The 24,634-nt window shown below is 56.8% G+C and overlaps 3 protein-coding genes across 13 annotated transcripts in view; 1 reads left to right on the forward strand and 2 right to left on the reverse strand.

Annotated features, from left to right (window-relative positions):
- Window positions 1–519: 519 nt before the first annotated feature.
- LOC114018107 (uncharacterized) lies at window positions 520–7,744 on the reverse strand. 6 transcript variants are annotated; one of them, XM_055724189.1, is made up of 17 exons: window positions 7,040–7,744; window positions 6,777–6,884; window positions 6,462–6,534; window positions 6,178–6,334; window positions 6,041–6,086; window positions 5,078–5,136; window positions 4,936–4,971; window positions 3,868–3,920; window positions 3,441–3,573; window positions 3,168–3,364; window positions 2,905–2,950; window positions 2,738–2,803; window positions 2,251–2,364; window positions 2,118–2,156; window positions 1,898–1,980; window positions 1,633–1,727; window positions 520–781 (listed from the first exon to the last, which is right to left on the reverse strand). In XM_055724189.1, the coding sequence occupies exons 1-17, from the start codon at window positions 7,074–7,076 to the stop codon at window positions 747–749; spliced, it is 1,377 nt and encodes a 458-aa protein (XP_055580164.1). In that variant the 5' UTR covers window positions 7,077–7,744; the 3' UTR covers window positions 520–746. The 6 variants fall into 6 exon arrangements, 4 of the variants coding, with proteins under 4 accessions (XP_055580164.1, XP_055580161.1, XP_055580165.1 ...); XM_055724186.1 differs by having other exon boundaries at window positions 6,178–6,337; XM_055724190.1 differs by lacking the exon at window positions 2,251–2,364 and having other exon boundaries at window positions 2,118–2,177; window positions 6,178–6,337.
- Window positions 7,745–7,985: 241 nt separating this feature from the next.
- On the forward strand, window positions 7,986–13,238 carry GALK1 (galactokinase 1). Of its 2 annotated transcripts, none has more exons than XM_055700676.1 (8): window positions 7,986–8,187; window positions 9,016–9,205; window positions 9,525–9,644; window positions 10,164–10,299; window positions 10,712–10,893; window positions 11,140–11,290; window positions 11,727–11,889; window positions 13,043–13,238. In XM_055700676.1, exons 1-8 carry the CDS (start codon window positions 8,020–8,022, stop codon window positions 13,112–13,114), a joined length of 1,182 nt encoding a protein of 393 aa, XP_055556651.1. In that variant the 5' UTR covers window positions 7,986–8,019; the 3' UTR covers window positions 13,115–13,238. The 2 variants fall into 2 exon arrangements, with proteins under 2 accessions (XP_055556651.1, XP_055556653.1); XM_055700678.1 differs by having other exon boundaries at window positions 9,058–9,205.
- A 280-nt stretch (window positions 13,239–13,518) lies between these two features.
- The window catches only part of ITGB4 (integrin subunit beta 4), a 31,189-nt gene continuing 20,073 nt past the window's right edge, over window positions 13,519–24,634 (reverse strand). For 2 of the 5 annotated variants that reach the window (XM_027816860.2, XM_014286708.3), the window contains 12 exons: window positions 24,382–24,519; window positions 23,671–23,853; window positions 23,344–23,475; window positions 22,118–22,318; window positions 21,029–21,202; window positions 20,346–20,519; window positions 19,245–19,394; window positions 18,341–18,529; window positions 17,941–18,096; window positions 17,178–17,342; window positions 16,615–16,731; window positions 13,519–16,015 (listed from right to left, as the gene is read on the reverse strand). In XM_027816860.2, the coding sequence (XP_027672661.2) occupies window positions 15,873–16,015; window positions 16,615–16,731; window positions 17,178–17,342; window positions 17,941–18,096; window positions 18,341–18,529; window positions 19,245–19,394; window positions 20,346–20,519; window positions 21,029–21,202; window positions 22,118–22,318; window positions 23,344–23,475; window positions 23,671–23,853; window positions 24,382–24,519 (1,922 nt within the window). In that variant the 3' untranslated portion in view covers window positions 13,519–15,872. The remainder of the gene's footprint in view (window positions 16,016–16,614; window positions 16,732–17,177; window positions 17,343–17,940; window positions 18,097–18,340; window positions 18,530–19,244; window positions 19,395–20,345; window positions 20,520–21,028; window positions 21,203–22,117; window positions 22,319–23,343; window positions 23,476–23,670; window positions 23,854–24,381; window positions 24,520–24,634) is intronic. The other 3 variants (XM_027816862.2, XM_027816861.2, XM_055700795.1) reach the window with 3 other exon arrangements.

The raw sequence follows: 24,634 nt of genomic DNA on the forward strand, positions 1-24,634 counted from the left end.
CAGGGGAAAGTATGCTTTGGTTGTGTGACTGGTCTGCCTGAAGGAAAACACCAGCTTGTTCTCCCAGATTCACCAGTGTCTTGGTGCAGGGTGTGTGTGGCTGCGTGACTAAGTCCCGGTTAATAACAGCAGCCAGCATGAGTGGTGCAGGACAGCGGGCAAGTGGGAAAGCTAATTACACAACCTGAGAGCATATGGGCTGCTAAGCAAACTGGAACCGGTGTTCAATAAGATTCTCATTTCCCATCTAAGCTTTCTTGATGAAACGGGATTATACTCCAGCCTTCGCTTCAGAACAGCTCTTCAGGCTCTCTGCTAAGGCAGATCTGCTTTCCTCAGCGGTGCCTCTGGGAACAGCCGTATATACCTGTTAGGTCATGGTGGAGGAAAGCTGCTCAGACTACGTGTGAAACACAGGTAATTAACAATTTAAATGGAATTGTGAGGCCAGCTCTTGGCTCTTAAAAGAACAGGCTGCACTAGTAGGGCTGGCACAGAAAAGTAGCACAGGGAAGTAGCTGAACTAGCTCATCTCAATTTATTTCCATGAAATTAAAAGTGCTATGGCAGAAGCAGCATTCCAGGAGGAATAAACAGCAATAGTTACACCTGAGAGCAGCACTGGCCACCTGCACCATCATTCGCTGACTGGATGCGTTTGCAGTGCTTCCTTCCATGGCCACGGCGTGAAACCGTCCCGGCTCCTGCTCCCGGGAGTGGGGGGCTGGAGCCAGGGCTCTCCCTTCTCAGACAAACCACTCCGTGTGCTTGAATCCTGCAGCTGGAGGAAGAGGTACTCAGCACCCGCTCCTACACAGCTTCCCCAGCACCCTTTCCTACGCCGCTCCGCATGCGTGCATAGCAAAGGCGGCCCCATAACACCATTACGTCTGCCACGGGGCTGCTAAAAACGTGTTATAAAATGATCCAGGATCAGGACTGAAACAAGTATTTCCCTCACTGCTAAACCTATAGTGAAGAAAAGATTTCCTTGCATCTAAATCGTAAGCTTCATTGCTTTCAAGGCCTGGATCCAAGTTAAGCACCATCTCAAACTTGGTTGATGCTGAGTGATCCCAGCTAGACTGCCCAGGCAGGGCTGTCCCGGGGGGTACAGCCCGTCGAGGGGACATATGGCAGAGATGTCCCCACGAGAAACCCGAGTGTTGTCAGTGGCCCAGGAGCCATGCAATTAGGGAAGTGCCACCCAGCTTGCATTTAGGCAGGTTAAAAATCAGAATGGGCTTTATGAATGCTTGGTTTGGTGCTAAACTGCAGTAGCAGGCTGGGCTCCTGCAGGAAAACTATGCTTTAAAATAACATCCCTCGAAAACACTGTTTCCTCCCAAGTTCTTAGTGGAAACAATGAAACGTCTGGGTACGCCTAGGAGCCGTTTCTTAAAATAAAACCATTGTCTAGCAATTCTGAAAAAAAGAAAACAAACCCCAAACCAACCACTATGCAAACCCCAAACCCACCAGAAAACTCTATCAAAGTATCTATTCATCTTAGTAACCTCAACAAAAAAAGAAATTAAGTTACATCTTCCATGTGGTGGATCAGAACAGCAATTCTTGGTATTCCCACAATCTCCCTGTGATGATATCTGAAGACATAAACAGCTCCCTTACCGATTCTCCTGATGATTTCCTCGCATTCTTGCTCCGAACTCGATGCAAACACCAGGCAGTCGAACGTGCTCCTGTCAGGGCTCTCCGGGGAAGCACTAAAAATGGAAACACGTACATTAGCCGGCAGAGAGAGCAGCTCTGAAAGCCCAGCCCTGGCTTGTAACCACACCAGAGACCCTGCGGCTGGTCTGGATGCTGCTTGTTTATTTTCTCAGACCCACATTCCTCTCCATCCCCCCTCCCAGGGCCCACGGGCAACACTTACGCCACGCAGAAGGCGAATACATTGCTGCTGTCCATGCAGCGTCCCACGCAGGAGATGGTGGGGTAGGGGTAGCGGCACAGGAGCTGTGCAGGGGACAAGAGGGAGGTGGCACTGGGGACCGTCCCTGTCATCCCTGTTCCTGGTTTAAACTGGCCCCATGGCCCCCCCAGCCAGGCTCCCCGCGCCATGGGATAGGCAGCCTGGGGAGTCACTTGCTTACCTTGGAAGAAGGTTTCTCCCGTATGAGCACTTCTGCTTCCTTCACATCAAATAAAACCTCCTGAATGGGGGATGGAGGAGGAAGAAGCCCCCATCACCACAGCAGCTGAGCTCTGCTTCCGTAAGACACTCACAAGAGCGAGATTATTCGGAAGTGGAGGTGATGAAGCACAGTCACGCACAGCTTCTTCAAGGAGTTTTCCCTGCGCTGCCCTTTTTTCTACCACCCAGTGCTCCTGCACCTGAATCTTTTCACAAACCACCCCCCCAAAAAAAGGTTAAAACAAGTGACCTGAGCCTTAAGGCACGCCAGAACCAGGCTTAGCCTCCCCACAGCTTTCCAAGTGCTTTCCTGCAGAGTGGTTCTATTTTTTTTCCTTAATGCACTTTCCTTTCCTGGCTGCAGATACACTTCTAACCAGGAGAAAAAACCAACCAGGAAAAAAAACCCCAAAACAACCCCACAATCAAAACAAACCCAAAGGGGTGGGGGTGTCAAATACTCAGCCTGTGCAAGTAAACCTGGAGCTGGCAGGAAAAAATATCCCCGGGCAGAGGACACCTCTCCCTGCAGTTTTCTCCCCCAGCCCTTCCCGGGATGCCCTCAGCCCCATCGCTCACCCGCGCTGCCGCGTGCCTCTCCAGCACGGCGGAGATGGCCCGGTCCAGCACCTCTTTGCCACCACACTGAAACGGAGCGGGAAGGGGGGGGATAACCCATGGACAAGTGAAAAGAAACTCAGCAGAGACGTTTTACCCCTGGGCACATCTCTGCCCCATCGCCTCACCTTCCCAACGCTGGTCTGGCCCAGGTAGCGCAGGTTGTAAAGCAGCCTGGGGAGAAAAGGGCTGGGGGGCACCAGAGCAAGGACCCCCTGCTCATCCTCCTCCTGCTCTTCACAGGGAAGATGCTCACAGGCCCCCACCGCCCCCAGGCAATGGGGGCAGCTTCAGCCCCACAGCCTTGAGCTGGGGATAGTGTGGGCAGGGGGCTGCCCTGATGTCAGGACCCCCAGCCCCTCCCGGGGGGTCTCTGTGGGACCAGACCTACCTGCCCCCATGCAGCCCCCATGGCTCCCCCTCGCTCCTGTGCCGGGGACCGCGTTGGAGCTGGAATTGGGGCTCCTTCTCCTTCAGGACCTTCAGGTAGGGCAGCAGCGGCTCGTAGACCTCCCCGTCGTGCCACCGCCATCGCAGCAGGCGGAAGCTGAGCGGCTGTCCCTTCAGCTTCTGCAGCATGGCCCCGGCCTAGAGGGGGGGGAAGCAGAGGGGAGGACAGGGGGCAGGAGAGGGGGAGATATGCCAGTCCCCCATGCCCACCCACCTGCCCGTTGTAGGCATTTCTCAGAGAGCAGCCATTGATCTCGTCGAGGATGTCACCGGCGAGCACCACCTCATCCACCTCTGCCTGGCTTTCAGGGAGCACCTCGGTGACAAAGACGCGGCCATCCACGTACCTGGGCATGTGGCCGAGCCCCAGCTCAGCACCGGGGACCCAGCCCCACTCCCCCAGCCCTTCTGTACCATCAGTGATGTGCCACCGATACACGGAGGCAAGGAAAAGCCACCCCACAGGCAGCAGATACCATGAGCCGATGGTGAAAAAAGCACCCGAGAGCACCCTGATGCTGTCAATGGGGTATTTATCTCCCCTCCTTTTTTTGGGGGGGTGGGCGGGTGATGGCAGGGGGGAAAGGAGCATTGAGTCCAGATCCTGCTGGAGATTGGAGAGGAGGATCAAGGGCTCCTACCTTAGCACCATTCCCAGTGCTAGGCACGGGACCGTCTCATAAGTGATGCACACCTGGAAGAGAGTGCCCAGTGCCAGTGGCCCTGGCAATGGCCACAGAATGCCCAAGGAGCATGACCAGGACAACAGGGAGGATGGGGACCCCTTGCCCTGGATCATTTCTGGCATCAATGCCAAGCCAGGGCTTTGGGAGGCCAGTCCCCAGTGCCCTGGGCTGAGCTGGGACCATCAGTGGCTGCTCATCCCTGTCCTCTCCTGGGATTCAGCTGTGGCCAGACCCTGGAGGGACAAACCTGCTAGATGGATGGGATGGCAAAGCAGCAAGGTGAACCCTGAACTGTGCGATGAGCCCTCCTGCCTTGCCCCACGCAGCCAGGGCAGCACTGCTGCCCCTTCCTGAAGCTCTTCGTGGTGGCATTTATTGTCACATTGCATTAAGCAGGGACCCGAAATGTGGCCAGCTTGGCCAGGAGCAGCAGCTGTTAGAAATGCCCAAAAGCCAACGGGATCCCAGCCTCCGCCGCAGTGCCATGGCTCAGCGCACACCACAACCAGCTCCAGAGCCACCTAGAGCTTTTTTATTGGGATTCTTTTGGGTTAAAAAGGCAGCGGAGGGTTGCTCTTCATTTTTAAAAGCCATCAAGGCGTCCCTGCTGTTCTCCATAAATGCACTATTTCATGGAGCAAAACCAAGAGCAAACCCAACTGAAGTCTGTGTCAGCTCAGGGAAACGGGGATTTTTTTTGGCAAGAAAGCAGGGAAGGGAGCATAGGAAAACTTTGTTTATGTCAGCAGTTTATAGGCCTGGGTACTACTCTTGCTTGGGTTTACTCCCAGAAATGCTGGAATCTGCTCCCGGTGACAGCACAGGCACCCAGCAGGATCCCACCTCGGTGGCAGAGATGGCTCCGCTCGTGCTGGTGGCCCTGAGCCAGTTCACCCCTGGCTGTGGCTGGGTAGGGCTGTGTGGCAATCCCTCCCCACCACATCATTCCTTATCTTCCTCATTGGACTTTTCAGCGAGGACCAGGTGGTGAAAGGATGACTCTGGGGAGAGGGGAGCTCTTACCGGCAGCAGCCAGCTTTCATCCAAGAAGCTGCAGTTCTGCAAACAAAGGAGTGTCAGTGCCATCGGTCCCGGCGAGGAAGGGGCCAGGGCCAAACACCAGTAGCCATGGGCTGGCCACCACCCCACTGATTTGTCACCGTACCTGCAGGTCCAGAGAGAAATCCATCTCTGTCATCACCAGCAGCAGCGAGAGGAAGGGCTCTGCAGAGGGACAGGGAGAGAGTGTCACCGCTGGGTTCATGGCAGCCACAGCCTGGCAGGGACATGGCAGGGGTCCGAATAAAGCCATTCTCAGCATAACTGATGAGCCCTGGGGAGTGAGGCCCTGAGAGCATCCAGCACCACGGCACCCTGGCTGCTGCTGCAGGCTCGTCCCGGGCTCCTGCTGCCGGCACGGGGAGAGAAGTGCTGCAGCTTGCCACCTGATGTCCCCAAATTCAGACCAAGGCTCACAGCAAACGCTGCTGACGAGCAACTTGCTCTCCATTTCTCCCCCTACATGCAAAGCCAAGCTGCCCAGGCTCTCCTGCACCGAGCCTTGCAATTACACTGACGGAGATCTGCAATCTGCTCATGAACCAGCAGTGTGGGTGATTTATAAGCCATCAAGGTACAGGTTTAACACGGGGTTATTTATCATAATCAAAAGATTAAAGGCTTTCACCCGGCCCCCCCCAAGGAGCATGGCTGCGGGTGGGGTGGTACAGCCTGCCAAGGCAACGCAGCCAGTTACCGCACCAACCCCCCCTGTGACCCCCCCACGGGACCGCAGCCTAGACCCAGCTGCCAAGGGCTCCCCGAGAAGCCAGGCTGCTTAACCAGCACCCTTGGTGCAAAGAGGTAACACAGGAGACACATCAGAAGCAGTTTTCCTATCCCATGACACTAAAACCAACCTTAGATGGATTGAAACCATGGTTAAATGTTTACGCCTCGTTCTCCACCTCTGCAGCAGCAGATTCCGATTTCACCACTAAGTTTGGCTTAGAAAAATCCCAATGGACTGTTCCCACATCCCCCGCTGCAGCATCAGGGTGCCATAATGCCTGTGACAGCCACCCCGGGGGCAGGTTGCACCCCACCTTGGAGGAGCCACCCGTCTTACCCAGAAGGTCTTCATTGCCCAGGATGGAGCTCACCGGATCGTAAAACTGAAACGCAGAGGAACGGCACCATCACCCCGCCGTGCCGCTGCCCACCGCCCCCCACCCATGGGTCACAGCCCCCCACTGTGTCCTGCACCTCCAGGAGCCGGGGGGTCTGCGCCAGCTGCTGTACGGCCGCCGCCAGCACCTTCCTCTGCAGGGCCAAGCGCAGAAAGTGCCGCCCGCGACCCTGTGCCGTCCGCACGCCCTGGCAGCTGCCCACTTGCTGGATGCTGGCGGAGAGAGGGGTCGGCCTGCTGGGGAGAGCGGAAGCAGTGCGCGGGGGAGATTTTGGCAGAATGTGGGAGCACCCCCCTGCACCCGGGGTCTTTTGGGGGGAGCACGTCGCGATGGACACCACCACGGCTTGGGGCTGCTCACCCGCCGCTGGTTCCTGTGGGAAGCTGCTCCAGCCAGTGCCAGTAATCCCGTCTCCTGAAGCCCCAGGCTGGCTCTGCGGGAGAAAGGGAGCGCGAGGCCCCTCGCCGTGGGCACCAGGATGCTGACACCCCCCACCCAGGTGCACAGGACCACTCAGGTGGGCATGGGGATGCTGTCACCCCCCCACCCAGGTGCACAGGACCACTCACGTGGGCCCTGAGATGCCGCCACCCCCCCTGCCCGGGCACACAGGACCACTCACGTGGGCCCTGGGATGCCGCCACCCCCCCTGCCCGGGCACACAGGACCACTCACGTTGGAGCCCCTTGCGCAGGATGCTCTCCAGCAGCTGGCAGAGGGAGGCGAGGTGCGGCGAGGTGTCGGTGCAGGGCCCCCCGCCCTCCCGCAGCCGCAGCACCCCGCCTGTGGTGAGGGGAGCATCAGCACCCACGGGCGGCACCCCAGCCGGCGGGGCGGGGGGGGCACTCATTCAAGCCCCCCCAGCGTGGGTTGCCGGTGCTGTGGGACGGGCCTGACACCCCGGCAGGATGCGGCCCGCCCTGGGGGGCCATGCTTACCTTTAAGGGCGCTCAGCAGCGGCTCCTTCCTGGCCATGGGCTCGTCCTGCCCCCGCCCGGGAGGTCCTGCGAGCGGCTCCGGGCGGGAACCGGGAACCGGAACGGCCCCGCCCCGGGAGCGGAGTAGCCCGGCCCCGCGGGGGGGACCCCGGCTCACACCCCCCACCCCTGCGGGGCCGGCCAGGCACGGACCGACCGACACCCCGACACAGCGACACCCCTACCCCGCACACTTACAGCACACCGGCACACACACAACTATACATACAAACCTCTACGTGTATCAAAAGCATTGACAGCCGCTGATGTATATAGGTGTGACAGACACGCACAGATACACGTACACAAAATATATGTCTTGGCATATATATGGCCTATGTAAGAGTCGGCGGTGCACGTGTGTGCGCGTGTGTCGACACTTACCCCAGCACAGGGGGGGCGGGGGGGCAGGTACGTGTGTTGGAAAGCCCCCGGTGCCGGCACCGCCATAGGTACACACGGGCGTGTGTAGGTGCGGCTGTCGCCCTGCCTATAGGGGTGCACGCGCACGAGCAGCGTTTCCCAGGCCGCGGGAGGGGGCTGCCCGCACCGGGAGGGGGCTGCCCGCACCGGGAGGGCCCCCCCAGCTCGGTCCCAAAGTGCCGAAAGTTCCAGTCCGGCCGCCGGCGGGGTGATGCGGAGCCCGAGGGCCGTGCGGAATCCCGGGGGCGGGTGCAGTACCCAGGGGGCGGTGCGGGACCAGGGGGCGGTGCGGGACCCAGGGGGCGGAGCCCGCGGGCGGTGCGGGACCCAGGGGGCGGTGCGGGACCCAGGGGGCGGAGCCCGTGGGCGGTGCGGGACCAGGGGGCGGTGCGGGACCCAGGGGGCGGAGCCCGCAGGCGGTGCGGGACCCAGGGGGCGGTGCGGGACCCAGGGGGCGGAGCCCGTGGGCGGTGCGGGACCAGGGGGCGGTGCGGGGTGGCGGCGCGGTGCTGGCGGCCATGGCGCAGGCGGTGGCGGAGCCCGGGTGGGCCCCGTTGGTGGCGGCCGCCCGGCGGGAGCACGGGGCGGCGCTCGGGGCGCGGGCGGTGCTGGCGGCCTGGGCCCCCGGCCGGGTCAACCTCATCGGCGAGCACACCGACTACAACGGCGGCTTCGTGCTGCCCATGGTAAGGCCGCGCTCCGCCGCCCCGGCCCCGCCAGCCCTCCTGTCACCCTTCCGGGTCCCTCCGGCAGCCTCCCGGGGGTCCCCGGCTGCCGTTTCCCCCCTCCCCGCCCCACTATGACCCCCCAGGGATCCCCCGCCCAGGACCCTGCGGGATCCCCGAACCGGAGCTCGGAGCGGGACCCGCAGCATCGCGGGCAGCATCCCGCACTCCGGCTCCTAACGCACCGCAGAGGGGATGCGGTTCCCCCTCCCCGACCGCCTTTCTGAGGGGCTGAAACCTCTTTTCTGCAACCCCGTCAAACAAATTCCCTCTCCTGGAGGGCGATGGTTTGGTGGCAGAGATGGTTGGAAGCAGCTGGGGCTTCCTGCCCTCCTCCGGCTTGGCAGGGAAGCCCCTGCTCAGTCCTAAATCAAACCTACAGCTAATTATTTTGGGGGCAAGGAAAGTGGGAGCAGGCCAGCCGAATTCCCTTGAAGTTATGAAAACTTCCTGAAGCCTCTCATGTCCTTTTTGAGGGTTTCCACTCCCCCAGAGCCCAGCAGCAGCACCCCGGTGCTAAGCTGAGGGGGTCGGTCACAGCGTTTCAGTGCTAAGACTGACCCTGTGTGACATTAAATAGCCAGAAATAAATTAAATACCCTGAAATAAATTAAATAGCCTGTGATGAGCTGGAGTGTGTGCTGGGGGCTGGCAGTTCTGCGCAGAGTTAATGGTAACAGTGTTGGGTGCTGCCAGCTGTGGGTCACAGCTGTCCCCCCACCACCAGTGTGGATGCTCCAAGGGATGCCGCAGGGTCTGAGCGCACCTTCCCCCCCCCCCACCCCTCAGGCCCTGCCGCTGGGGACGGTGCTGGTGGGATCCCCCACGCAGGACGGGACCATCTCCATCCTCACCACCTCGGCGGAGGCAGATGAGCCCCACAGGGTGCAGTTCCCGACCCCACGCTCAGGCAGCCCTCTGAGCCCGGGGCAGCCTCGCTGGGCCAACTACATCAAGGGTGTCATCCAGCACTACCGGGGTAAGGCTCAGGCTGCTGGGTGGGTTAGAGCCCCCCTCACGCGGGGCTAGTGCTCTGTTCCTGGCTTTTGGCGTGCTCCAAGGGCTTTTCCAGTGCCGGTGCAATCCTGCAGCTGCTGCTGGGCCCAGGCTCCAGCAGAGATGCTTTCCACTCCAGAGACCTCCGTGTTAGGGGGTGGGGCATTCGTGGGTCACACTCTGTGTTTTAAAGTGGGATATCAGACAGGGACTCCTCACTGAGTTCCCCACGAGCTGTGGGCTAGGGCAACCCCCAGCTTCACAGGGGCTCACAGCCCCCCTCCTCCCTTCTCTTCCCGCAGGTGGTCCTGTGCCAGGCTTCAGCGCCGTGGTAGCCAGTAACATCCCCCTGGGCGGGGGCCTCTCCAGCTCGGCCGCTCTGGAGGTGGCTACTTACACCTTCCTCCAGCAGCTCTGTCCTGGTAAGGCAGCAGCCGGTCCTGGCCCCAGCACCTCCATTCCCAGGTGGGAGCCAGGATGAGGGGGGTGCCCTTAGGAAGATCCCACAGCCCTTGGGGAAATGCCAATGTGGGATGGGTCACAACCCCCTGCCCTCCCTGTAGCCAGAGCTGGCACCACTGTGGCTGTGGGGCTTCTCTGGCTCATGCAGCCTGACCTGTCCATGCTCTAAAGCACATGGACAAGCCCAGCTTGCGGAGATGGGAGGATGTTCCCTTAGGAGCATCTCCCCACCCTCATGTCCCCAAAAATTGAGAGATCCGAGACATCAGTGTCAAATTGTTGCATCCAGCTGGCTCCAGGGACCCATGCTGGCACTGATGCCATGCACTGGTGCAGAAGCAAGCACCTGCAGCTGATGCCTTAGCAAAACCCCATTCTGTGGGAAAGCCACCCTTTACCTTTTCATTTGTTCCCCCTGCTCCAGAGCAAGGGGCAAAGGTCCCAGAGCTGCTAACCTGCATCCTTCTGCTCTGGCACAGATGATGGTGATTTGGTAGCCAAGGCACTGGCATGCCAGAAAGCGGAACACACGTTCGCTGGCATGCCCTGCGGGATCATGGACCAGTTCATATCTGTGATGGGCAAGGAAGGCCACGCGCTGCTCATTGACTGCAGGTCAGGGCCGGGAGCTGAGGTCACTGTGCTGTGCCCACCTCGGCCGGGTGGGGACGAGCTGGTTCTGTGGCTACAAAATAAATGCAGGAGTGCAGAGAGGGGTTAACCCCTGAACACAGCCCAGGATCTCATCACAGGGCTGGGGCTCCCTGCATTTTAATTCCCTTGTCTTGTTTCTTCCTCCTGCATCCTTTCTGCTGCTTGCCTGGGCTGTCCTTCCTGCGAAGTCATTAGGGTCTATTATGGGACTAATAATTGGGAGCGAGTTAAATGCTCTAGCAAAATCCTAAACCACTTGGACTTTGCCTCTGCTGAGGCAGGAGCTGCCTGCCACATGGCCTCACCTGGATGGCCAAGGGCTGGAGCGGGCAGAGGGGACGGGCACGTGGCCTGTGCTGAGCTCTCCCTGCAGGTCCCTGGAGACCACCCTTGTGCCACTGACCGATGCCAGCCTGGCCGTCCTCATCACCAACTCCAACGTGCGGCACACGCTGACGGGCAGTGAGTACCCCACGCGCCGGCGGCAGTGCGAGGAGGCAGCAGTGGCGCTCGGCAAAGCCAGCCTTCGAGATGCTACCATGGCCGAGCTGGAAGGTGGGGACAGTCCCTTTCTGGGTTCTGGCTGTGCCTCAGGGAAGTGGGAGCTCGGTGCCCCATGGCACGGGCTGAGACTGTGGGGCAGCACCCATGACAGGTGGGGGGTGCACATACCGGGGCGGGAGCATGCTGCAAGCAGAGAAGCTCTGGCACAGGATGGTTGCAGGATGAGGCCGCGCTCAGCCCCAGCAGCATCCTGCAGACCTGAGCGGCTTTGCTGCAGTGGCATGCATGTTTCTGCAGCGGCCAGGAGCCGGCTGGGCGAGGAGGTGTACCGGCGGGCCAGGCATGTCATTGGCGAGATAGCACGGACGGTCCAGGCAGCACAAGCGCTGCAGGACAGGGACTACAGGATGTTTGGGAGACTGATGGTGGAGAGTCACAACTCGCTCAGGTGAGAATTTACCAATTTACCTACGTGGGGCAGGGCAAGCTGTGTTGGGGGGGCATCAGCATCAAGTCCTGGTGGGGTTCCCTTGCCTGTGGATGCAGCACTGAGGGCAGCCTGCCCAGCATCTCTCGTGGTTCAGCCTCCCAGGGAGTTTTAAGAAAAGCCCTGCAGGCTTCTGTGCCAGGGGGATGAGGCAGCCGGTCACGTATGTTATAGATGTGCTGCTTACAGCAGTGCCCAGCGGGTCCCCAGTGCTCATGGCCTTGCTCACATCTGCGTGCACTTACAGACAAAGATCTGGACTAGGATCTGCAGCATCCTGCCTCGCTGCAGTTTGCTACGGCCATGGATGCACCAAGATGCATGTTTTAGCTGTTTGGGGTGCAGGGGCTGTTGCTGGGGTGTGGGACGGGGCTGACCACCGGTCTCCTCTCTCCAGGGACGACTACGAAGTGAGCTGCCCGGAGCTGGACGAGCTGGTAGTGGCAGCCCTGGAGGTCGATGGGGTTTATGGCAGCAGGATGACCGGGGGAGGCTTTGGAGGCTGCACGGTGACGCTGCTGGAGGCTGGGGCTGCAGAGAGAGCCCAACACCACATCCAGGTACGTGGCAGAAAACCGCCAGGAGATTGACTTAAAGATCCCAAGGAAAGACGCAGGGGCATGGCCCGGGGACGCCGCTGAAGGTGCATTCCTGAGGCGCTTGGGGTTGGGGTAGCCCATCCAGTGCTGCGCAGGGGTGACCCCAAGTTTGCTGATGCTGCTCAGGGTGTTCAGTGTTGGTTCACTGTTGGTTCAGTGTTCAGGGTGCTCAGGGTGTCTTGCAGGCTGTTCAGTGCTGTGCTAGTCGCAGAGTGCTGCCCAGGGACCTTGCTGCATGGAGAAAGTCAGTGAAAAGGTGCCGGCTGAGCTTCAGGAAGGCTAAATCCGTCTAGGGGAAAGTAATCCAAGCTGAGCTTAGGCAATGCTGAGCTTAACGCTGGTAGTTATGGCCCAGGAAGGATCTCAGTGCCGTCATCGATGTTCTCTAAAGCAGGAGCTCAGCGTGCACTGGTGGCTGAAAACGCCAGCAAAATGGGGGTGTCAGGAAAGGGGGGCTGTGAACTAGACAGAGCCTCATTTTGCTGCTATAGGAGATCGTGGTGCGCCCTGTGAATAGTAGGGGGGATAAAGAAGGGGCAGAGGAAGCTGTCTGAAATGAGGAGAGACCGAAGGGGCTGTGCCTCTGCCATCTGATGGGAAGCTGGGAGAGAGGGAACATGACCAGGAGTTACAGAACAGTGAGGGGGTTACATAGGGTGAGGGTGGAACTGGCCCTCAAATCCTCTGAAATAAGGACCGGCAACCACTCAATGAGAGGAGAAAAAGAGAGTCGAGGAAGCACTGCACAGAACTGGCGGTGAGTTTTCTGCTGTTGCCAGAGGCCATGGAGGTTGGCAGCATCAGCAGGGTCAAAAAGGGCTTGGAAAAATCATGGACAACAGTCCATACGGGGCTGCTGAAGGGTCAGCTTGGGGATGTGTTGATAGATTCCCTGCCTCATGCTGTGGATGGACCAAGGAACCCCAGGCAGTGGCCAGCGCAGCATGCTGTCCCCAAAAAGCATCTCACACGGCCACTGTTGGAGCGGTGGCTGGACCAGACACACAGCTGGGATGACTGGCAGGGCCTTTGTCCCCCCAGCTCTGGCATCCCCAGGCCTGTGGTGTGGTACAGCCCCAGAGCACCAGCACTCACTCTTTCTCTTGTCTCCTAGGAGAGATTCAGCGGTACAGCCACCTTCTACCTCACCAAACCCTCCGGAGGGGCAAAGGTGCTGCCCCTGTAGAGGTGCAACCACCTTGCCTAGGCTGGGATCGCCTCCCCCTGAGAGGCAGCCACTTGCCTCGATTTGCAAGGGAATCGTTTGCCTGTTTGCATGATTTGCCTAATAAATGCAAAACATTTGCACAGCTGTTCTGCGCCTGCCTGAGCCAAGCTCTGACACCAGAGTCACTGGAGACCTTTCCTCACAGGAGACTGGTTTAACTCCAGTTTGTCATGGGGTCCAGTAGTGCCTCTGAAGCTGCAGTGGCGGGAGAGGATGGTGGTGGAGGAGGCACGTACTGACATTTGGTAGAAGCCCCTGCTTGGGTACCTGCATCTAGCACGTGTCCTTCACCTGCTGCTGCAGATAGAAGGTAGTGGGGTGTGTGTGATATTTTTTTTAATTACAGTATTTTTTGAAAGAAAAGGGAAGAGACAGACTGTAGAGAACACATTTATTGAGTGCAATAGGAAGCCATCTGATCAAAGGGCGGGCTGTTGGATCCACCTCGGAAAGGCTGAACCACCACCAGCCCTCATGACCAGATGAAAATTAAAAAGTGACGCTGTTCTAGTACGAGGCGTTGGTTAGGTGCAGAGCTGCCTTGCGCATGGGGATGGTGTGATGCGCTGGAGAGCAGCAGCTGAGGGGCTGTGCTCTTCTCTTGGGTAACAGGATACTCTTTGGCTAAAATGCTCAGAAATGGGGCTCCCTTTTTAAGCATTTTCGGCATTTTACCCTGGATCACAAAGCAGAAGGGAAGTGTCACAGAGTCCTTGTGCAGGAGGACGCACATCAGCCAAAGAAGATGCCCCAGCCACGAAGGTGAGATGGGAGCTGGGAGGCAGACAGGCTAATGCCACTGATAGTTGCTCTGGGAAAATAAGTGCTTCTTCAAGGCACAGTAAAACCACAGGGTTGGTGAAGTGCCTGTTGACCCAAGTCCAAAACTGACCCAGCTTCAGCTGCAGTCCTGGAGACTGCTGGGGACTTTACTTACCCACGTGCATCTTTGGCTCAACCATGTACAACCCCTCCCACCCAAATGAACATCCTGGAGAGGAGAGGGAGCTCTCGGTGGTGTCAGTGCTGGAAAGTCATCTTCTGAGTTAAAAAGAAAAAGAAGAAAAGCAATGAAAAAAAAGAACGAAAGCACTGAGGTCCAGTGTCAGCTCAAATCAGGCAGGGATGCTGCCAGGGAGACCAGGCAGCTGCTGTTTTGGTTGGAAGCTCTAATTCAGAGCAGCGGCAGCTGCTGCTTGCGGCAGGGTCCTTGCTCTCGGCAGGCTCCTCGCCTGCTCCTGTGCGGCTGAAGCACGCCAGGGAAGCATGCTGTTCAATGAGACACAGAGCCCGATTGTTCCCGTTGGCACAGGGCAGTGAGACGCCAGGCATCGTGCCCAGAGCCAGGAAAGTCCAGCAAGGTCTCAGCTCAGCCCTGCGCCCCGCACCGTGCAGGGGCAGCTGAAGCCAAGGGCTGAGGGCAGCACAGCCTTGCCCGGGATGGTGAGGGCACCCGCTGTTCCCAGGCTTGCTCTTCCCCTGCATTTAATGAGGGGTCGCAGGTCTCTTCATGGACGTTGCTGTTGGGCAAAAGGGCTTTTGAAAGATAACCAACATCTCCTGCTCCAAAATCTCACACTGTCCTCACCAGCCACGTAAGGAACGCCAGGTGCTGTTCCCAACTGCAGGCATGGGAGCTGCCTGGGCCATCCCCATCCCTCGCCTCCAGGCAGCTCCCAGCCCTTCTGCAGACACGTGCTGTGGCTGGAGCACACCTAGCTCACAGATGCTCTGCAGCCTTTTGCTGGAGTCTCTGCTGCTGGAGGATATAAAGCCCAAGGCAGAGCCCACCAGGTCATCAACAGGCTTTCCACAGGGTTTAGTGGCCTTTGGATCAAGCCCTGAACTAATTTCTTCCAGTTATTCATGTTTCTCAGCAGCTCCAGTCCCAGTGTAGCCTCCACATTCAGCATAGATCTCATCTACCTCCATTTTTTTTATAAAACAATAAAATACATTTATATATATTTATATATATACTATGAAAACTGTACAATGTTGTATGAAAAAAAAATGCAGCAGAGGCCATCATCAGTAACGCTATACAAACGAAAGGCTATACTTTGCTATCGTGGTACCCAATGTTAGCAGCGAAGGACAGACACAAATAGGTGCAGTAAGAAAGCATAGGTTACCCCAAACCCCTACCTTGCAGCTCTCATGAAAAACCCAAACAGAACAAAATAACCATCTCCAGTGGACAGGCAAGTTGCCAGAGAGCCTGGAGCAAAGACGGAAAGAGTGACCTTCTATAAATCAGGGTGTTGCCAGCTGGGATCCTCTCAAAACTGAGGACCTGAGAATAAATCTTTCTGTTCCATTTATCTGGGGAGGCTGGAGCCATCGAGACACCCGAATTTTGGCAGGTGTATTGGGATGGATGGGCATTGAAGAATGGTATTGGGGTGAGCGGTGGTTGTTCGTGGAAGGCATCCCTGTGGACTGTGCAGAACTGAGTCTCTGCAGAGCAGGACAGGGTGGAGAAACCCTGAAGGATGATGAAGCCCACACATCTGATGACCCAACCATGCCAGAGCTTTGAGCTCACTGGACTCCAAAGGAGAGGTCCAGAGCTTGTAGTGCCGTGGAGGGTCCTTGCCTACAGGAGGAGCTGCCCAGGCACTGCAGCAGGGTCTGGATGAAGCACCCTTGTATTGTTCTACAAAGTCCTGCCACCTGAACACAAATGTCCCTCTGGCGGGCAGCCTGCCCTGGCTCAGGCCTCGTAGAACTGCCTCTCCATCTGTTTGGTGAGGGTCCCACTGGACATCACGGTCCGGCTCACAAACTCTTTGGTGATCTGTTTGGTGAGGGTGCTGCTGGCGCTCTCTACTCGCTGGGTCGTCATGAGCATGCCATCTGCAACGAGATGCTCAGTGGTCAGGATCACAGGGTCACAGGGAGTAAGATCTGCTCTACCTGATGGTTCCTGGCAGAGCTTTCGCCTTAAATACCACTTTCACTGATGGAAAACCTCTCCAGGTCAAGTGATTCAGTACTTTGCTATGTCAGTCAGTCGGATGGATCTCCTAACAGCTCCCAGACTCTTCCCTGTTGCAGCATGAACCCGTGAGTCCATGAACTGAAGTGGAACAACATGAGACAACCACACTGATTTAATTTAAGATGGTCGTCACACTTCTCTGTTTTTTCCTGCTCTAAAGAGAGCTAACCTTGGAAGAAGAGCTATGATTTGGCCCCAAGTGATAGTCCTGGGGAACTCTGAAGACTCAGCATTCCCTCTGTGACTGGGCAGCACAAGGGGCAACAACTGCAGCTGCCTCTGGGGCAGAGCAGGGACATGGTGTAGGAAAGGGTCTGGTCCTCTTCATCAATCTCACCTGACGGAGCCTCCCTCCCTGCATTTGATGCTTGAGGTAAAAGCATCCTCAGACCTTTGCACAAGCAGAGTTATCCTTTGCTTTTTAAGGGTTTCAAAGCACACAGCGAGTCCCTACCTGTGAAGTGGGGATCCAGAGAGGAATGGCTGATGCTGGTTTTGGTGGTGTATTCGGTGGGGAAGTTGTACACTTCTTCTCTCATGTACTGCTGTCCTCCAAACTGAGAGAAAGTGCCTGGGGAGAAGGGAAAGGGACAAGTCAGCCAGGAAACAATGAGGAGCTTCCAAGCCCTCAGCCTTGCACAGTGAGCATCAATAGTCAGATCAGGAGGTTCCTCTTTCGGACATCAGAGCCAGGTTTAAGAGAAACTGGGAGGACTGGGAAGGTCTTACACCTGTGCAGCGTAAGAAGCTGCCTCCAGGTATGTGTACAACCAGGCATAAGAAAAAAGTTTCATAATAAATTAAACATTGGCAGGTTTTCATGATCCTTCCTCATTCAGTACATCAGGATTGGGACAGTGCTCACTAGGCACAGCATTGTCTTCATGGAAGACGATGTCTCCATGTCTTTCATGGAAAATGGGTCCCCACCAGAGCTGGAAAGGGACTCCAGGAGCTGTGTTCCCTGCTCTGAGAGGTTTCTTATCTTTGCACCTCCACAAAAACATGATACTGTACCTCCATCCTGAGATTCAATGGTGATGATGCCTTCTCTCTCTGGCCCAAAGCCTTGGGTGGTCTTGGCTTGCACTTTGAACTTGTATGGGACATTCTCACTCAGGTGGGGCACAGTCAGGGTAGTTTCTGGATTGTCTCCTTCGACATAGATATTCCTGGGCTCCCCTAATCCACACAGACATACCAGCGGTGAAGACAAACAGGAGCAGCGGTCCCTCCAAACACACTCCCCCCAACTCTGGCTGCTGTCTTGGCTTTCTCTAAGCTTTATGCCACTCACAGACTGTATGATTGCACCTAGTTCTACTAAGGGTTAAAATAACGCTATTATAGTACAGTGGTGACCCTCAACAAACAACCTCCACTGGGGCTGGGCTGTAATAAGCTACAGGTCCTTCCTCTTCCCATCACGTTTGTTACACCAGACCACGCAACGACACAAAGCGTCAGGGTCCAGCAGCTCCCAGGCCTGGAATCAGCCTCATGTCCCCACTTTGTCTGCACTGATGTAAGCAGACAACTTTGTTGCTGGTCCCAGCAAAAATGCAGCAAGTCGCTGCCTTTGCTGGAGGCATCGAATCATAAAATGGTTTGGGTTGGAAGCGACCTTAAAGATCACCTAGTTTCAATTACCCTGCCCTGGGCAGGGACACCTTCCACTAGCCCAGGGTGCTCAAAGCCCCATCCAGCCTTGCATACTTCCAGGGCTGGGGCATTTTGTGCTCTACACAGGGAACCAAGCTTCTATAGCCTGACACCGTACCTCCTCCATGCAGCATCTCACAGGTGACCATGTAGCCCAAGATGGACCCATTGGGCTTGCGGGGTCTCTCCCAGCTGAGCTGCAGGGAGTCAGGGCTGAGGGCAGTGAAAACGAGCGGTCCAGGAGCACTGGGTGTGCTCAGCGTGAAGGGTGAACCTGCAGGGGCACGAGAGAGGTCAGCACCAGGAGGTGGCAAGGAAGAGCCTGGGAGGGATCTGCACACAGCGTTAGGAAAGGTCTCAGCTCTCTAGGCAGCTAGTGGAAGGTGAGTGCCTGGGGAAGAAGGTCCTATTTCTAAAACAAAGGAAGGAAAGGAGAGCTCAGGAAGTGGTAAAGGGAGAAGCAGCAGCAGCAGCAGTGACATCAATGCCACCCTTTTCTCATCATCCATCCACCTCACCTGGTACGGGGCTGAGCGGGCTCTGCGGGTCCACCTGGGACTCTATGGTGATGACTCCTTCCCTCTCGGGACCCCAGCCTTCCTCACTCTGCGCCTTCACCTTGAAGATGTAAGAGTGGTTGGGCAGCAGGTCCTCTACCACCACCGAGTTCTGGCTGGGGTTGGGGATGGTGAGTCGGTGCACCTCTCCTGGGACGCACAGGGAAGGGGGACATCAGCACCACGTTGCAGGCACAAAGACAGAGCTATGGCTTTCACCTAAACCCTATCTCCAATGAACTGCCTGGAAAAGACATTCAGGGCCCCTCCCCAGCCTTCATCACACCATGCCACCACCAACTGGTAGTGCAACATGAGATGTGGTTCCAAAAAAGGCTTGGGGCAAACAGCTTCTTGAAAACTCAAGGATTTTCAGCCAGAGAGAATTACATTTTCACTAACACTGCCCCAAGTTTCATGTAAAAATCATTCCTCCAAGTCCAATGTGATGAAAAAACCTTCAGCTAATCTTAGGGGGCTGGTAGAGAATGATTCCAAGAGTTTTTGGAAGAGGGGTGACTCCACAAGCAACCCCAGGAACTGTCCCCTCAGCAGAAATGGGGAATGAGAGCGGTGGGGTAGCCGAGACATTTCCTCAAGGCTACACAAAAAGCTGAGTTGGGATGAGTGCTTGAATCCCAGAATGGCTGAGGTTGGAAGGGACAGAGGTTCCTTCCTCCAGCTTCCTCCAACAGGAGTTGGAGGTCATCTGGTCCAACTCCTCCTGCTCAAGCAGGGTCACCCAGAGCCAGTTGCCCCAGAGAAGATGCAGACCACCAGACTCTCCCCCACCAGAAGTTCCCACCCACCAACCACCTGGTGAGCACCGTGACCAGGACAAGCACTGGTGAGCCTGTTCACTGACCTCCGTTGAGGAGCTGGTACTGCACGCTGTAGCCCTGCACCTCCTTCTCGCAGTGCGGCTCCTGCCAGCTCACCTTCAGGGAGGTGGGTCCCAGGGCAGAGAACACCAGGCGTGTGGGGGTGTCAGGGACGCCCAGTGGCAGCCTGGAGTCTGAGGCAAAAAGAGAACATCAAGATAGAGATTTGGGGGCTGCAGCTAAGGGGGCTGGGAGAAAGGAGGGAGACACGCGCAAGCGTGGGATGGTCCCGATGGTCCAGGGAGAACGTGGCAAGATGCCATCTCTGCAAGCTGGCCTGTCACGAGGAGGGACTGGCTGGTTCTGCACACCTACAGTGATGTCCCATAGCCTTTTGGTGCCAGCCTTGGGTGGGACAAGTCAAAGTGGTCTTCATGCCCCTGTGGTAGAAAGACCAGAGCAGGGGCTGGGTGCTGTGTGTGGCCCTCCTCACTCACCCTGGAGCACCCTGGCCAGTCAGCTAGAAGCTCCACAGATGTCTTCAGGTGTAGATCAGTTAAGACTGGCTCTAGTCTATAGCTAAAGCAGCCCAACGCCTCCAGGGATTGTTCAAGGGGACAGGGGTGGCTGGGACCACAGCTGGGTGCTCTGGCTCCTTTCCAGCTCAGCCCATGGGGACACAAGGCTCATGGCGAGCACAGCAGCCTCCCAGGTGACACTCAGGGACTGAAACCCATCATTGACATGGGCTTTGGCCAAGGAGCTTGCAGAGGGACATCTCATACAGAGCACACGTTCTCCCCAAGAGTTCTCCAAAGGCCTGTGGGGTGAGACTTGAGAACAAGAAGCTTGTTAGGAATGAAGAGTACGGCGACAATGAGCTGATCAGCTCGTTAGAGCACGGTGGCAGTGGTGGTGAGTGTTAATCAGCCCAGGTGGGTTGAAACACAGCTGAAGTCACCTGCCAATGGAAAAGGTGGTGTGATGGAAGCACAGGCTGCGTCAGGAGGAAGATCAGTGTGGCACACAGCAAGCCATGGGGAGAGGGTTTGGGGCGAGCAGTGGATGGCAACAGCTCATGGAGGGCCGGTGGCTTGGCTGTTATGGGATGGGTGACTGGGAGGAGACGCTGGACAAAGCTGTACCTATGTACTTGCAAATCCCCGCGGACCCATCAGTCATGATTATAGAGTCCCGAAAGCCAGTGCTGGGGTAGTAACCCTTCACCTTTGCCCTGCTCCTGAAACCCACATCCCGGGGCCGTGGGACTGTCCTCCTAGCATCTTCATGGATGGGAGGGAGGAGTCTCCCCGGGTAATCTACAGAAGTGGTGCAAGAGAAAGAGAAAAAAAACCACCATTGGAGACCTCCGAGCAGGTTCAGCCCCGGTGTTGGCTCCTGCAGAGATGACTTTTTAAGGTTTGGATTTGAAGAGCCTTTTAGCAACCTTCTGTCAGTGCTGGCTGATGTACATGTGTGGAGCTGAAAGGCAACCATGCTGCTAGATAGAGCAAGAAGAGACACATGCTCTTCCCAGAGTGCTTCCCAGTGTGAGGATAAGGACGTAGCTCTCTTTCCCAAGCACTCTGCACTTGAGGGATGGGAACACTTTGCAAACTGGTCTGGGAGCAGGGTGGCCTTAGCAAAGCACCTACACCTCAGCGGTGAGGACACCTCGGCAGTGAGAACATGACCTTCCAGATCTCTGGTTCATAGGCTCCGTTTTCTGTGAACACAGTCCTCACCCCAACAGGACTTGCAGGGCAGGTGTCCCAAGACAGCCATGGGGGTGGAAAGGAAGGACAGGTCCCATCACCACAGTACTCACCGTGCCCCATCAGCATTGTGGAGTAGTCTCTCGTCAGCGAGGAGCTCCCCATCACCCTGTGCTCCTGCTGCATGTGTGAGCTCAGCTGGTGGTAGCCGGTGTTTGTTGTCCTGGTCAGGGTGCTGCTGCTGCTGCCAGGGATGGAGAAGTCCACCCGGCCGTTCAGCAAGTGCTCTGTGGAAGAGGGCACACCATGAGGAACATGGCAATGTGGGCAGGTCTGCTGCTCCAGTTTCCATGGGGAGGAAGCAGAAGGCATCATGGTGCACCCTGCCTTGGCTGCATCCCGGCTTCAGCCACTCTGGAAGGTTGTTCTGGAGCACTACATCTAGAACAAGCCACAACCACCCAACACGATGATGTGGAAACAGGTAAACGGAGACTTTGCCCTACACCCAGCACCAGAGACACCCATGGTGCCCAAGGTAACTCCAGACCTCGGCCTCACTGGGGCACTGCCTTGTGGTTCTCGCCATGTTCTCTCACATCTCTCCTTAAATGCAAGCACAGGTTTATAATTCCAGATTCTAAAAGAAGGCGGAAGAAGGAAAACAGCCCTTTATGGAGGCAGTTTCTCCAGATCTCACTCTGGATCCCATCTCAGCTGGATCTGAAAAGCAAACTCTGCTCCATTGTTCTGGTCCTTGACAAACCCCCATCCCTTCCCAGCAGGCCAGGAGAGATCAGCTACCCACAAGAGAGTAATTTCTGTTTATCAGTCCAGTGGATCTGCCCCAGAAGCTCGGAGCACTTAATTAAGGTGAGGAGCTGCCCTTGGAGGTGGCACTTAGCAGGTATCATCTGAGTTTGCTCCTGCCTTGAAGGTCCAGCCTTTTGTAGAAGCAACTTGCTAGCAGGCTCCCAAGTCCGTGCCGAGATGGGGGTTACCTTGACACTCTTGTGAGCAGACACACCAGGACAAGGTTTTGAAGCAGACTACAGCACGTGAACAGTGCATCACGCCAACACGAGGATGGGCACACAAGGGAAGGAAGGGGACATGTACTGGGGCAGAGCCCAGCCGCCGGTCCCTCGGCTCAGAGCAGGACGAGACAGGACACTCAGTGCCGTAACGAAGCTGTCCTTCACCTGCTTGGGGCCGGGGTGTCCCACTCCTCCTCAGGCTGCCAGTAGCCACGTCGCTGTCCTCCTCGTGGAGGAGACCCTCGGTGTCTGAGGAGAAGCGGCTGCTGCCAGAGAGGCGGGGAATGGTTTCAGGTGGAAGCCTCCAGGTGATGCGGCGAAGATCCAAGTCTTCTCCCAGCAACTGCACATATTTCCACCTGGAGCCTTTTGGGACAATGCAAGCACTGGTGTTGGCATGATCTGCAGGGAACAGAGTGGGCTACCCACCACCTTCGTGCAGCTTGCCAGGGAGGGGAAGGGGCAGGCGCCAGTGGGGACGACACCCGTTCATAGCCCGTCTAACCAAACGTTGGCTGATGAGGTCAGGCGGTGCAACCATCGTGTGACTGGTAGATGGAGGATGGTGGGAGCATGACACGCATGGGGTTCCTCAACCCCAGGGCTGTTTTCCAGCCCTATGTCCATTGCGACAAAAGGCGAGAGTCAAAGTCCCACCACACACCTGTCCCTGCCATGAAGAGTCTGCGACAATTGTCCTCTGCTCAGGAAAGGTTTCCTTACTTCTTGATGTGCATTCAGGATGGTTGAATTCTTGGTGTTCCCATTACCTTGCTCTCTGAAAGGACCAGGGACTCGCTCCTGGATCCCAGGCCCTGGAGAACCCTCCCAGGGAAGACCCTCCAGATCCTATTGACAAGCCTCATCTTTCACTCATGGCCCATCTTCCCCTCGTTGTCCCAGTACAAGACAAGGGAGCCAGTCTCGTTCAGAGAGCGAAGTGATGGAGAAGAGGCGCCAGTGCCTTCCCAGCACTTGGTGAGTTCCCTCCTGTTGGCTTGGCCAAGACCCTGAGCGTTCAAGGGACTCAGAGGTCTGTGCCTCGCCAGTGCTTGTTTGCTGACAGTAACTCTCGTAGTCCAGCCAAATGGCAACAAGAAGGGAAGATGAGCAGAGAAGGCCATGAAAAGCTCCTCTCCCACCCTACGCTGAGATTTGTCTGTGCCTCACGGCTAAGGTAAGGAGGCACTGGTCTTATTTACACTGTGACTAGCCAAGTGTTCCCATGGATGCAGCTACTGTGCTTTGGAAAGGCTGATCTCCACCATCTCCGTGACTTGGATCTCTCCATCTCCATGAGGGGTAAAGGAGCAGTGATGCTCATTGCTGAAAGCTGCTGTTAAGGAAAATGAACGTCACAAATGACCTTTGCAAAACTCAGAGCAACGTACCCGAATCGTCAGAGACACTGGGACGCTTGCTGCCAGCTGGAGAGCGAAGCACGTCTGCGCTGTACATCAGGTAGCTGTCGTAGTCCTCACCCCCCTCTGCATCAATGATGGGGACATCAGGGATGATGGGGACTGAAGGAGAGGTGGAAAGTGCCATTAGACAAGCAGCTCATAACCACACAGGCCTCCCATGCTCAAGCTGGCCCTCAGCATTCACTGGGTGGCCAGTGCAGCAGAGCAGACAGGACATGGAGAAGCAGCTGGGGAGCATTCCCTAGCACTGCTCCTGTCCCCCCTGCTCCCCACTCAGGCAGGGCAGTAACTCACTGGACATCGGCCGCTTGGGCTGCGTAGCAAGGTTGATGGTGGCTTCTCTCTCAGGTCCCCAGCCAGCGCCATTTCTGGCCTTCACCATGTAGCGATAGGGCTGGGACTCCCGCAGGTTTTCTATCAGCACCATGCGTTTCTTTGGGTCTTCAACCAGTACCTTCTTCATGGGGCCAATGGGTACTGCGGATACGGGTACGCCTATCACCCACGAGGTCACAAGACACAGAAGACCCCACAGCACCCCACCCTTGGCCAACAGGCTCGCTGAAGTTTGGTGTCTGGCTCTAGGACAAGGTGCAGCAGCTATCTGGGCTGCTCACAACAGACATCGTCTCGGGGAAATTCCCAAGCTGAATGCTGAAGTCAACCTACAGCAGAGGTCTCCTGTGCCAGGTGTGTCACCAAATAGCATCTTCCTGGCACCCTAGCCCTGGGTCTAGACCTGTGAACTGAGTTTTTAAGATGAGAAACAACACAAAACACTATGGAAGTGAATGGGAACTGAGAGTGCTCTAGGCTTTGCAGGATTAAATCCCGAGTGGTGATTTTTCTGTACTCCTTCCACCAAGGAGTGACTCCTCCAGATCTCAGTTTTCACAAGAAACCTACTTGTAGCCATTCCAGTTCTGCTGCTGCTTGGGGCTGTGGAAAGTGTACTCCAGCCCCTCGGTCTGGCTGGACTGCCCCAGTCAGAAAATGAGCTCTTACCGTTTTCCTCGTTGACAAGTCCGTAACTGACTTCGTAAGCCGTGATCTCCCCGTTGGTTTCTGCAGGCTCAGCCCAGCTCAGCTGTGTCACAGTGGAAGACACGACGTTGAAAGCCAAGCGGCCGGGCTCGCTGGGGACTGGAAGGGCAAGAGCAAGAGGTCCAGATTAGCACAAGGTGGGAGCCAGCACACACAGATGCCCAGAGTTCCATGGGTCATGGCTGGGTCGCAGTGGGAGCCGCTCAGTGCTTGT

This window comes from Falco cherrug, chromosome 1, assembly GCF_023634085.1.
Source record: "Falco cherrug isolate bFalChe1 chromosome 1, bFalChe1.pri, whole genome shotgun sequence".
In the NCBI taxonomy this organism is placed as follows: Eukaryota; Metazoa; Chordata; class Aves; order Falconiformes; family Falconidae; genus Falco; species Falco cherrug.

Coding starts and splice junctions, on each gene's coding strand:
- LOC114018107 (XM_055724186.1), bottom strand. CDS start 7,076: ATGGCCAGGAAGGAGCCGCTGCTGAGCGCCCTTAAAG. Junction 5,137..6,040: donor GGGCAATGAAGACCTTCTGG/GTAAGACGGGTG, acceptor GTCCCTCTGCAG/AGCCCTTCCTCTCGCTGCTG. Junction 3,921..4,935: donor ATGAAAGCTGGCTGCTGCCG/GTAAGAGCTCCC, acceptor ACTCTCTTCCAG/GTGTGCATCACTTATGAGAC.
- GALK1 (XM_055700676.1), top strand. CDS start 8,020: ATGGCGCAGGCGGTGGCGGAGCCCGGGTGGGCCCCGTTGGTGGCGGCC. Junction 9,645..10,163: donor CCTCCAGCAGCTCTGTCCTG/GTAAGGCAGCAG, acceptor GCTCTGGCACAG/ATGATGGTGATTTGGTAGCC. Junction 10,894..11,139: donor TACCATGGCCGAGCTGGAAG/GTGGGGACAGTC, acceptor ATGTTTCTGCAG/CGGCCAGGAGCCGGCTGGGC.